This window comes from Dipteris shenzhenensis, chromosome 5 (assembly GCF_047967505.1).
Source record: "Dipteris shenzhenensis isolate YYH24624 ecotype China chromosome 5, Dip_SZ_1.0, whole genome shotgun sequence".
In the NCBI taxonomy this organism is placed as follows: domain Eukaryota; kingdom Viridiplantae; phylum Streptophyta; class Polypodiopsida; order Gleicheniales; family Dipteridaceae; genus Dipteris; species Dipteris shenzhenensis.
Window position 1 is genome coordinate 29149798 of NC_141600.1, and position 12707 is coordinate 29162504.

Sequence of the window (12707 nt, forward strand, 5' to 3'; positions counted from 1 at the left end):
TACTAATATGAAAAAGAACACATTCTCTAGCTATGATTTGATATTAATCCTCTTATAAATCTCTTTGGTGGGGGTAAGGTCCACATATGGTGGGCTTACCCCTCACCATGTGGTTTTAGCCTCTGGGATGGGGATGGGCCACACACACAAGCACATGCATGTACACACACATTCCTATTGCTCTCTTCTATGTCGCAATTGTCTCCTCCTCGATCTCCCCATTTGCTTCCACTGTTCCTTACTACCTTTGGGAATTACCCCTTCTCCAACGTTCACTCATGACTCCCTTCCCCTCATTTCTCATCATTTTGCAACTCCTTTTTGTAGAGTAGCTACTCCTCTTATACTGGTCCATTTTAATAATAAGCGGTCATTTCGATCTCCATTCATGGCCTTATGAAGAAAAACATTTGATCCAATGAGCCATTCTTGCCTCTGTGTAGGCATTAGGGTTCATTCTCTAGCAGCTTCTCTACTATCATGGCTCCCTCAACTAGGTTGCTTACTAAACCTCTCTCCTTTAATTCCCCTCTCTCTCTCTCTCTCTTATTATCCTCTCCCCTCTCTCCCTAACCAATCCTTCCCCCTCTCTCCCTAACTACACTTGTCCCTAAATTGTGCCTCTCTCCCTAACTATGCCTCTCTCTCTAAATTACCTTCTTACTAAACCTCTCTCTCTTACTTTTCCCCCCCTCTCTCTCTTACCTTTTTCCCCCTCTCTCAAACTATGCCTCTCTTATTGAACTATACCTCTCTTATCAAATATACCCCTCTCTCTCTTACTATACCTCTCTACCTACTCTCCCTAGCTACACCCCTAGCTAGTCTAACTACTCTGTCTAACTACCTTCCCCCTCCTCGCCGTTCGCCTAAGTAACCAACTCCCGACTCTTGACTGCTCCTTCCCCCCTGTCTACTCTTCCACCCGACTACCTAACTCTAGACTGTTCCTCCTTCTGATTGCCTCCCTCTTCTATTTATACATCTGCTCCTCGCCCCTTCTATCATGCCCCTTTGCTTCTGCTTACCCTGGCATCCACATACTGCCACACTACCGTTCGCCATGTCCCTTCACTACAACTCACACAAGCCATTGCTCTTTTGGTGTGCTACCGCCTCTCCACCCTTACTACATCTCACATGAGCTTTCACACTTCCTCTCCTTTGTAGCCATATCTTGCTTCATGGTTTCACAGCAAGTTATTTTACATCTCGCCTCTTTTACATTTATTTTTCATTTGCATTCTATTAATTTATTAATTTGTCTTCTCTTTTACCCTTATTCCCCTTTCCCCCTTTTTGAACCTCTCTCTCTTTTCTTTTGCAATTTATTAATTAACCTTTTTTACCTCTCTAACCTTTCTAATTAATATCTCTACCTGCTTACCCGCCCCACCCTCTATGGTTAAAGCCATAAGTTGTTCCTTTCACCTCAAAGTCTTTTATGCTCTTAGTTAAAACATTAGGAAGCTCTTTTACTAAATTTTCTTATTAAATTCTTGTTGAGCATTTATTTTTATTAGGTTTTAACACTTAGGTCATTCCTCCATTCCTTTGCTTTTTATACAAAGAAATTAGTGAAACTTTTGTCAAATTAGTTTTCATCAAATTCCCCAGCTTTTTCCTTTTATCTAATTCTTTAAAATTTTCAATTATATGTTCCCACTATAATGTTCCAAACTCATAAGTTTCCATGATATGCTAGGTAACCCATGTACTAACCTAATGTCTAATGTCTTAATTAGCAGCTAGTTTTATTATCCGTTTAGCTCTCAATTCATTCTCTTTCCCTTCCTTTTTTATTAAAAGAAAGCAAATAAACTTCTTTCCATAATTTTCATTAATTCCCTCCTTGTTCCCTTTTTTTCATTCTTTATATTGTTTCCTTATAAATTTTATTCTATAATGCTCCAAAATTCATTAGCTTTTATACAAACACTCTTTCCTTAAGACACACTTACTCTAGTCAACTTCATAACTCATAGATTTACATTAAGCTTTATGAGTTGGTAGTTTTGTGATTATCTTTATTTTGACCCCAATAACAAGGGAGGGGTGTATATGACACCTGTCTTCCCAACTAAGATTTAAGCTGGTTCTCACCATGTCTTTCTTTTTGGATGGTGGCTGGTATGTAGACTCCCTCTTTAATGAAAGTGTCGCTTGTTGGTACAACTTGTCAAAGCTCTTTTTCTTTTTTGGCAATTATGCATTCTGCTAACTTTTGCAAAATGCTTACCTCTTGACAACTTCTTTTGTATTAACATTAGTAGGAAATCACCTCATTAAGCACATTGTTTTTCTCTTTGGAATCCATCGTCTATCCCCACCTTATTTTCATTTCACTATGGAAAGGGGTTTTATAAAGTCTTCCACACACAATGATGTGCACAACACTAAAATCACAACACCCCCCCTCCCCCCCCCCCCCCAAAGAATCATTTTCGACCTGCCACTTTTAAAGTGGAAGCCTAATTAACGGTGTTTCACATCATGAAAGCGAAAATGGTTGTTTTATTTATTTCATGAAAATTAGAATTATAAGTGTTGTCCCTTCTTTGTAGTCCAGGTGCCAACCCACATGTCCTCTCGTTCTCTCTCTCTCAACTTGAAGCTAAATTTCTATTTATGCCCCCATCATTTTCTCCCCCTTTTTTTCTCTCTCTTCTTCTTTTTTTGCTTCTTCTTCTCACCTTTCAATTTGTCCCGCAGGCCTCTTGAATATATTCAACTTGTTTAATTTGTGATTAATTATGAATTACTTTCTATGACCATAAATTTTGAGTTACTTTTCTTCCCCCCCTTTTTTAAACCCTTAATTGTTTTTAAACTAAGCACCCTCTATTTGGTCATCTAATCTATTCCTAGGGGCTTAATCCATCTAAATTCCCCTTAAATAATCCTTCCTCCCCCCAAACTCGACCACGCTCCCCTAACCTTTACCATCCCTGAAACCCAACCTACTCAAAAACATCTACCCCCCTTTTGTTATGCCTTCTTGTAGCACGACGTTTGTCCCCACACGGCCGTTATGAAAACTGACACCCTTTGTATGGGTTTCTTGGTCCATTTTTCATCGTCCTCACTTCCCTATAGGCAATTATGTGCATGGATGTCTCCTTTTAAGCCATGCATTGTCTCGCGACGCCTACATGTCCCTCTCACTAACTCGCCTCCTCGCTCTCAACCACTGCCCCTTCTTTTTGAACTCGGCTTTACTCTCTCAGGTGCTCGATCATGACTTTTCCTACTACTCTCTTGTATGTCACAATAGTCTCCTCCTTAAACTCATTCATTGGCTTCCACTGCTCCTTGCTGCCTTTGGGAACCCCTTCTCCAAGACACTTCACAACTCCTCTTACACTTTTCAATTTCAATTAGTGGTCATTTCAATCTCCATTAGTGGCCATTTATGCGATAGAGTTCATTCTCTAGCAGCTTCTCTACTATGACAACTCCCTCAACTAGCTTGCTCATGGCCACCGTTTGAGATCATGTGCCTGTTGACAACACTTACTCTAGCCAATCCACAAACTCATCCTATTTACAACTTTGTCTCCTCTCTCTCCATTTCTTAATCGCCATCCATCATCGTGGTCACCCTTCCTATACAGGTTTTGGTCCACATTATCCTATTCTATATGACCCCTATTCACTTACGCTTGACCTCTCCCATTCAATTTCTTCTCCTTTAGACTTCGGTTTGCGTTTTTAAAGCATAAATTTGGAACTTTTTTCATAGAAAGCACTTCGTAATCAGCTGTGGTATAGTGTTTTGGCTCTCGTTTAGACCCTCAATTCATCACCTTCCCCATACATTATCTTCGATATTGCTTCGTTGCTCGCCTCCTTTGTGCCTCTACCTCCTTTGCTCGCCTGTTTATGTCTCTACCTCATCTAATCTTACTCTGCGCCTTAGTGTGCAAGTTTCAGTCTGCCGTTGCCTTCTCTGTCTTCTGAATTACCAGTCGACATTCCTCTTCTCTATCGCCTTGTGAGCCTTCACGTTCTCTCACATTGCTGCGTACTTACTACTTTATGCATGACATAGCTCTAACTTGTTTTGGTCATCCTGTGCCCTTTGTGCTTTCTTAACTCAGCCATTCTTTAGATTGAATAGCAACCTCACAAAACGGGGCTCGTCTCCTACTCCTTTCACATACATTCATTGTGTACCCTTCTCTATGTCTAGCTGCTGTTACTCTCCTTCTATCACTCACTAGCTTTTGTACATTGACGAGTCACCTCTACTACTGCTGCCCCATACTTCATGGATTCAGGTGCTTTTGATATCTTGAGAGAGGTCTCTAGTCTCTCGGGTTAGCTAACTGCATTCCATTGCTAGCTTCATTGGTGGTTTTTTAGTTGGCCACTTTTCTTTTCTACTTATATTTATGTATTATACATATATATAAGAGTATATATATGCACACATTTGCATATATGTCAACCATTGGGACACTCCTCACATTCTTTGCTTTCTCCTTTCAGCTCTCCCTACAACTCATATCTGGCAATCTCATTTGCAATTCTACTCTCCCCTGACCTTCATTTGGTTCTCGGGCCAACCTGAGTGTATGTATAACTCTACTTCCTTGTCTACATATATTTATTTGTACATATTTGTTTCCTTCTCAGCCCTCCTTGTTGAGTTCCTTAGATCTCTTATGAGAAATGTGATTTTGTTTTGTGTTTGTATATGATGTTAGAGGAAATTTGTTTCTTTGGGTCTTAGTTTAACATAACACCTAGAGTCTCATTCTCACGCTTTCTTTTAAATGAATATTTAATTTTCTTTCAATAGAATGTGAAAGAATATAAAGAGTTTCTTTTTTGTGTGTCTATGATTTTAGAGTTTTAAAGGTTATTACTTGTCTCATTCTTACACTTTCTTTTAAATGAATATTTAATATTCTTTCAATAGAATGTGAATGAATGATGTACAACCGCTTAAACTACATTAATCCACATTATGAGCACATTATGCACTTAATATGGATCATTATATTTGAAGATGAATATTATAAAGTTATGTATGAAATTTACAAAGCACCCCCCCCTCCAATGTACCTCCCCTCCCTTCTTAAAATCCCCCTTAGGGTTCTCCCTTTTGGTCTATATATGTATATCTATAATTCACTACTTCTTTCTTATCTTTTCTCCCCTATAATCTATGTAGAATTTTATATAACTTTATCCCGTTATCCCTCCTATATTCCTTTTTTCCTATATGTAAATTTTCATGAGCATTATTTACTTAGGTATTTAGGTGTTTCATCTAACAAAATTTCAATTATTGTATCTCCTCTTTTAGATAGTCTATCACTTGGGGGTGTGGATAACCCAACCCCTGGTTAATGAGTTTTTTCAATAAAACTTTGTCTGTTAAAGGGTGTGGACTACTGCCCTTGTTTCATAAAATATGTATATACAATTAAATACTTTAACTTATATACCATAAGCAATTGCCTACTCAAGTTTGAGCATTTTTTTCAAAAGGTCTGGAAGTATGAATCTTTTTCCCTTTGTAATTAAAATATTTTTATACTATAGAATCTGGAAGGCTGTTGTGTTCCTAGATAAAGCGATAATGAGCCAAGGTGCGAGCTAGGGTGCAGAGGCATTACTTGTCTACCCAAATCTAGTTGTATTGTTCTAATATATGGTTTATTTGGTTGGTGCAAGGAAGTGGACCTTGACCTCGGAACCTTGACTACCTCATGAATTCGACACTTTTTTACCTATCTCGTGGTTTTTTTTTTAGTCCTCATTAAAATTTTTTTTTTTTGGCAACCTCTAGATTAAGGAAAACTCTCTAATTGTTACAAATTTGTTAAAAGATTCAAATTTGTTATCTCAAATATTTTTTGTTCTAGATTCATATATAACTTTTGTATCCAAATGATGGAATTAATTGTAAGTCTCATTTATTGATGGGACTATTAAATCTAAACACACACACACACACACTTCTTTTTTGGGGTGAAACCATTGTATTTACATTAAGAAAATATTTTTACAGTGTGAATAGTCTAAGGAAAAACTATTCTAAAAAATCAGAAGCAGTGGAAAAACACCTCAAGACAAGAGACATCCAAATCATCCTACTAACAAGCATCATATAGAGAGCACACACACACGCACACAGGATAGGGAACTTTCTCCCCTTGCCTCAATTCAAGGAAAATGACATTGATCCAACAAATAAACATCCCTCCTCGCACATGAAAGAAGGAGCCCTCAGCCTCAATCTATCACGACGTAAGATTAACCCTCCATAGAACTCACTTCATATAGATGTAACACAAAGAAGAACCTCCCAATCAATCCAATCACAACTCAGAGATCTTGTTATGGCAACGTCACGCTTGGCTAGTTAGAGTCAGTAAAGAAGCAGCACGAAACTCTCCTAAATACTCCAAAGAGAAAAGAAATAAGCATTCACAAATCCACGTATCTAAAGAACATTACAAAAAAATAATCTTGACATCAACAATAAAATGAAGTCCATTATACACAATCAATTGAGAAGGAACGATGTGCGCTCCACCATGATGATGTATAATGCTCATACTATAAAAAAGGATCTACCATATATCAAAGTCTCATTGGTCCATTGACTGCAACCAATGAGATCTACTAACATAGGAGACCCCTCTTATCCTATTATGTGATTGGCATGCATCTTATCTAATAGCCCTTTAATAAATGCGTTAGCTATAGTTATAAGTATCTAGTCAAAGAGCTGATATAATACGTTAAGGTAGACTAATTGTCAATGTAGACCATAGCTCATTACAAATTATTCAGGGTTAAAATTACCATGGCACAGGTTATTATTATTTATCTCCTCGTCTTGTAGTGGCTGATATCTATGGAGGAAGGATTGTAACACTTGGATGATGATTGAGGTAACTACTGAATAAGTGGCTCTTTCCAACTCATGAAGGAGGTAATTGGGTGGGGAGCTATGAGCCTACTTCCCAAACAACAATGTGAAGTTGGGAGGAGTCTCAGAGTGACATGTTGGGAGAACTCTTTAGCAAAGTCTAGTATATCAAGGGTGTAACGAAAAAGATATCTTAGCTAAGCGGGATCTCTTGCTCTACATTCTGGCTATGACGATGACCAAGAAGTGAGTCTTTGGTGATAGCGAAGCACGAGTACAAGGCGTGGATCCGGGGAGAGCAAAGAGTACGATTTTATCCTAGGGAAATGTGCCCTTAGCTTGGGTTCAGACGAAGAGGCATACATGCTTAAAACATCACAAGGGCCAATCAAGCACGAGCAGTCGGAAATCGCCACTCACACGGTCCAGTGCCAACATCCAATAACATCCTACATGGACAGACACTTGACAGTTGCATTTGGGGACCACACCCCCCATGTTCCAATAAGAGGTGGACGGACCTGGACACTAACATAGAAGATTTGTCTATGGCCCATGAAGGCCGCTCACTACGTGGCCAACTCTTCCAACTACTACACAAGTGGCCCATTATATCTCCTCCAATAGCTCCAATCACAAGTTGGTGACATGAATGAGGAGCCTGATGGTTGTCGGGTGGTGTGAATTACCACACCCAATGCCCACCCATTGGTGTGAGCCGAGCCTAGCTATATCCCGTGATGGTGGCGGGTGCAGACGTGGTGCCCCTAATCCGATACCCAGGGGCATTGTTGGCCACCCCACCGCGGTGGCACGTTCGAAACGTCATCCCCACGCATCCGGGGCTGAAGAGATGAAGGATGATGAAGTGGAAGGCGATGACGTGGAGGGGAGGGTTTTCCCGCCAAAATTTGGGAACATTTTCATCGTTGTGTTGGTGAGAGGAGCTTCGTTCCGTGAATGCCTTGTTCTGCAATGGCTTCGCTTCGTGATCACGATCTCTCCAGCGATGACGATCTTGCTCCAGAAGACGATCCATCCCAGGTTCTTCCCTGATTTCTTGTCATTCCAATCCTGGTTTCATCTTTTGACCTGTTTTGCTCCCTGCTATGCGAACATTACCGCGTATATGCTCTTGAATCGTGAATGCTTTATTCTGGCTGCATTCCCTGGCTTGTATCTCCCGTTGAATGTTTGACGTGCAGATTCGGCCTATTAGCTAAGGAAAATCAAGGGATACTTACAAAGGGAATAGGAAAAGGGGGGAGAGGAGATGATATGGGAAGGGAAAAGGGGTAGAGGAATGCAAAAGAAGAGGCAAAGTTTTATAAAGTAAAGGTTAGGATTTCCGTTTCTTATTTTGCATTTGAAGGCACTCACCATGATTGACAGGCATGCTTTGTGTTACACTCTGGCGGATCCAAAAATGCTACGAGCGCTGAGCGGTCTCCGGGAAAACGTTCAAAATCAAGCAAACAGAAACACACCGTAAGGCAGGATATATTTCCTATGCCTCCATGCTTCAGCGCTGAGCCGACAGATTGTGGACTTTGGCGTATGGAAGCTTTCCAGACTATCTGGGAGAAGATCGAAAAATGCGTCAAGGTCAGATTTCCAGAATTCAGCCGTAGTGCTCTACGAGGGCTTAATTGCCGGAGGTCTGGAAATTTAGGATTGTGGGAAGTTAGATTAGATTGTTTGTATTGCTCGATCGTCAATAAATAAATACTTGAATCGAAACTGACCGGACATGCTCGTGGGTGACGATAAGCTTTAGTCGGAATTTTTGTTCCTAATTTGTTTTTAACGTGGCGTCGACTGTCCAGGACGTTTTCGAATTTCACAACATGAACAATTTTCAGGAAATTCGGAAGTTCATAAGCGACACTTTATTCTGTGATGCCCAACTTAACCTGTACTTGTCAGCTAAGACATGCCACGCCAGCACAACGGCCTCGAATGCAACTGTCACCAGACAGTTGCATGCCGGTTTAATACATTTACGTGAGTTGCTGTTCCTCCAATAACAAACTCTCTAGATGCTTGCTTTTCTGTTTTCAAGTTCAATCAGTGCGGGGCCGACTTAACTTCCTGTGCAGGCAATGTAGACTCCTCCGATCACACAGACACCTTTAATGAATTGAGAAAACATTTAATGAAGAACGATTGTCATGTAGCCGTTTTACGTCCTCACAACTTCTCAAGCAAAGCTGGAGTAGGTGGACCGCTTAAAAGCCTGATAAAACAGATAGTGAAAATCAATCCAGATGTAAGGACCCAACTTTTCTTGCGAGCTTTGTCAATGATGTAATCTTTTTCAATCAGTTTTAACACTAACATCCTGGACCCGTTCATATGCAGACTACAGACATGGATATTTTGGTTTCTTGGCACAGGGACGCTGCACATGTCAAGCATCCAATAGTGATTATAATCGAAGACGCAGAATTATGCAATTCAATGGTGCTGGCAGACTTTATTGTGATTCTTAGGTATTCTTCAGCGTTTCATTTCGTCAACAGCAGGAACGCATGACGTGCTGGAAATTATCAAGAATTCATGAAAGTGCACATTATATGCCGTGATAAGGAATTATCAGATTGGCAACGACCTCATCCGGCTTCTAGTTTCAAAGGAGGGGTTTAGTCAAACTTTAATTAGCGATACAGGGTTCCCCAAAACTTTGCTCTGCATTGTTTTCTTTACTGTGATCAAAATTTGACTTCTGCTTGGTGTATCTATGTTCTGCCTGTATGGGAAGAAAAGCTCTTCCAAACATTTTGTAATCTCTTTGGTCTCTTTGTCTGGACCTTTGTATCAGACTATCAAACTTACCCATCTATAACACGTTCTGTTCAGTGACTAACATTTCTAGTTTTTATACTGTATACACTACTTTCGTTTTGAGATCAACAGCCTGCAGTTTCCAATGAAGCTTAAGCTATGGTATTCTCGAGAAACGTTAAGGTATGTGCAACTTACTAATAAGCCCACTTTTTGTGGATTGCAGTGAGTGGATAACAGAGCTTCCAATTGTCTTAATCATGGGAATGGCAACATCTGAAGATGCCGTGAGGAAATTTCTTCCAGCCTCTGCTGTTCGACATTTGCTAGCCCACAGTTTTACTTTACCATCTCCTGACGAGTATCTAGAAGGCATTATCAAAGCAGTGCTGGTCACGCCATCCATTTCATTTGATATAGGATGTGATGTTCTCAAGTTTCTATTGAGCCATTTCAGGAAATATGATAGCACAGTTGCATCCTTTCTACGAGCTTTGAAGGTCTATTTCTCCCTATTGAAACTTCGTTCGGATGACTGAGGCTCCTTTCTCGTGCAACATTTTCTCTGGGAACTCTCCTAACTGTTATAGGGACTGTTGCTTTCTGTGACACTACATCAATAGTAAATGATTTCTTTTAAGCTAGTGGATTTTGCAGCTGGCTTGTATGGAGCACTTTTTTTCGCAACCTTTGAGTTTCATCTGTCCAAAACTACTGGAACCTACTGATAAGGTGCACCTGCAAGAAGAAAGCTTGCATTTCATTCAAATGTGCAATGGGATGCTTGTGACATTTAAGGGTGAATTTTCTGCATTATTGGCTGTGAATATATAGATTTGCAGTTTGAGGGACTTAAGTTAACAAGCTGCTACGCTGAAACAGGCACTGTTAGAAGAATTCTGTAAATCCCTTCCAGAAACACTTCTTCGATATGCTTCCACTCTGCCATCTGTGCAAAGGTACTAACTCTTTGCTCCATTTGTTTTGATGCTTGAGTAAGCAATATGGCCATTAGTGCAAACTCAAGATAAAATGCAGCATGATTGGACTTTTCATATTTGCACATCATCAAATTGGATCTACATTCCTTAATAAGTAGTATTTTATAATTGAAAATACATAGAACAATGGCAAGTGGACTCTACTGTTAATTCACATCCAAACACACTTCTGTTAATTATTAGAAAACATTGCAACTTACACTCATTGCTAAACAACAGCCATAAACTTTTGCCTAGAAGAAACATGGAGTGGGGGTCGCCTGGGGGCAGGCAGGGAATTCTGACAGATGGGTGAGGGAAAACTCTTAAAAATAGGGGGGGGTTAAAGGGCCAAGTCCTCCCATTCTCGAAAAAGTAGTTGCATAGATCTGCAACGTATAATCACTGGTGTTAATTCTGTTGTACCTTAGATCTTGTATGGACATTAAATGTATCATATCTTTTCATCTCTCTCTCTCACACACACTTTTTTTTTAATAGTGAAAACTTTTGATTGATTATATTACAAGAGTAGCAACCTCAAAACTAGGCAGCCAAAAATACATCCAAGTGTAAATCTTAGTGTATGTTAGATATACATCATGATCTTAGTGTATGTTAGATATACATCATGATCTATGTAGTGTGTCTGCAAGCAATCAAAGAAGGATTGCTGCAGAGAATGCTTAAAAAAACCAAACAAGGAAAATATGAGATCACCAAAGCTTTATAGTTCTTGTCTGTCCATAAAGTCCAGAGTGCCCTATAGCGAGCCCAAACAAGGAAAATATGAAACTCTGGTTTGGGTGGATGAAAACCAAAGAGCCAGAAAGACTTTCCAAAAAGACTAGTCGGGAATCTCGCTTATAGGCGCTGCCGAAGATCGATGAACTCACGAGAACATGGACAAAACTAGAATCAACGAGGCCCAGTCTCTTGAGGACTCAAGCATCTATGGGAAAGAGCAAGAGCAATGTGTCTACGGGCCAGCATCTTTCCAGACGGAAAAATGCCCAGAAGCACTCACCAGAAGAAAACCCGTTGATCAAAGAAGGATTGCTATAGAGAACGCTTAGAAAAGCCAAATAGGGAAAATTTGGGATCATCAAAGACTTTACAGTATAGAGAAACGATAGAGAAACCATAGGGTTTGCAGTGGAGCGATCAGAAAATAGACAATACTCAGATACAACTGAAGAACAGAACTCAGAAAACATAGTGCCTGTCGGTAATATGAAAAACTGAATACAAGAACCTCAAGCCGTCGTGTCTGAAGGACCGTGGCTGAGGTGAATCAGAAAGGTAATTCCATGTAGAGAGACAGTAGAAAAGATAGCAGCAGAGGGAGCGTAATGCAGTCCTCCGTGTAGCTCAATGATGACGAGGATGATGGGAGCTGGAGCTGCCCTAGGAAATGGCTGAAACCAGCATGCTCTGAGGAAGGAACCTTCAGGCTATCTGGAATGGCAATATGATGAAGAAAAAGAGCTGATCTGGGGCAGAAGGAGCTGATCTGTAGCAGAGGAGCAGAAGGGGACAGATCTGGAGTAGGATGGGACAGATCTGGAGCAGAAGGAGCTGATCTGGAGAAGAGGAGCAGAAGGGGACAGATCTGGAGTAGGATGGGACAGATCTGGAGCAGAAGGAGCTGAGCTGAAGTAGAGGAGCAGATCTGAGCAGAGGAGCAGAAGGAGACAGATCTGGAGCAGGATGGGACAGATCTGGAGCTGAAGAAGCTGATCTGGAGAAGAGGAGCAGAAGGAGAGGCAGAAGTGGAGAGGAGAGGTAGATGGAGCAGGCGGGCCTGCAGCAAAAGATGGAGGAGATGAGGAGCAGCTGCAGGTCCTGTCCTGTACAAGGAAGTGTGAGGGCAGAGGCCTTTTATAGGCCAGACCTAGCTGGTCGGCCAGCTGGTCGGTGGGCCTGCCAGTTGGTCGGCCAGCTGGTCGTTTGGGCCTGCCAACTGGTCGGTGGGCTTGCCAGCTGGTCGGCCAACTGGTCGGCCGGATCTGGTCGGCCAGACCAGCTGGACTTTCTGGCCATTCGTTTGGCTG

At 40.9% G+C, this 12707-nt stretch overlaps 1 protein-coding gene across 2 annotated transcripts in view; it reads left to right on the forward strand.

The window, feature by feature from the left end:
• Positions 1 to 7817: 7817 nt before the first annotated feature.
• The window catches only part of ORC3 (origin recognition complex subunit 3), a 95716-nt gene continuing 90826 nt past the window's right edge, over positions 7818 to 12707 (forward strand). For both annotated transcript variants that reach the window (XM_087375043.1, XM_087375044.1), the window contains exons 1-8: positions 7818 to 7933; positions 8282 to 8494; positions 8716 to 8893; positions 8989 to 9158; positions 9251 to 9381; positions 9900 to 10173; positions 10331 to 10405; positions 10556 to 10632. In XM_087375043.1, the coding sequence (XP_087231169.1) occupies positions 7850 to 7933; positions 8282 to 8494; positions 8716 to 8893; positions 8989 to 9158; positions 9251 to 9381; positions 9900 to 10173; positions 10331 to 10405; positions 10556 to 10632 (1202 nt within the window). In that variant the 5' untranslated portion in view covers positions 7818 to 7849. The remainder of the gene's footprint in view (positions 7934 to 8281; positions 8495 to 8715; positions 8894 to 8988; positions 9159 to 9250; positions 9382 to 9899; positions 10174 to 10330; positions 10406 to 10555; positions 10633 to 12707) is intronic.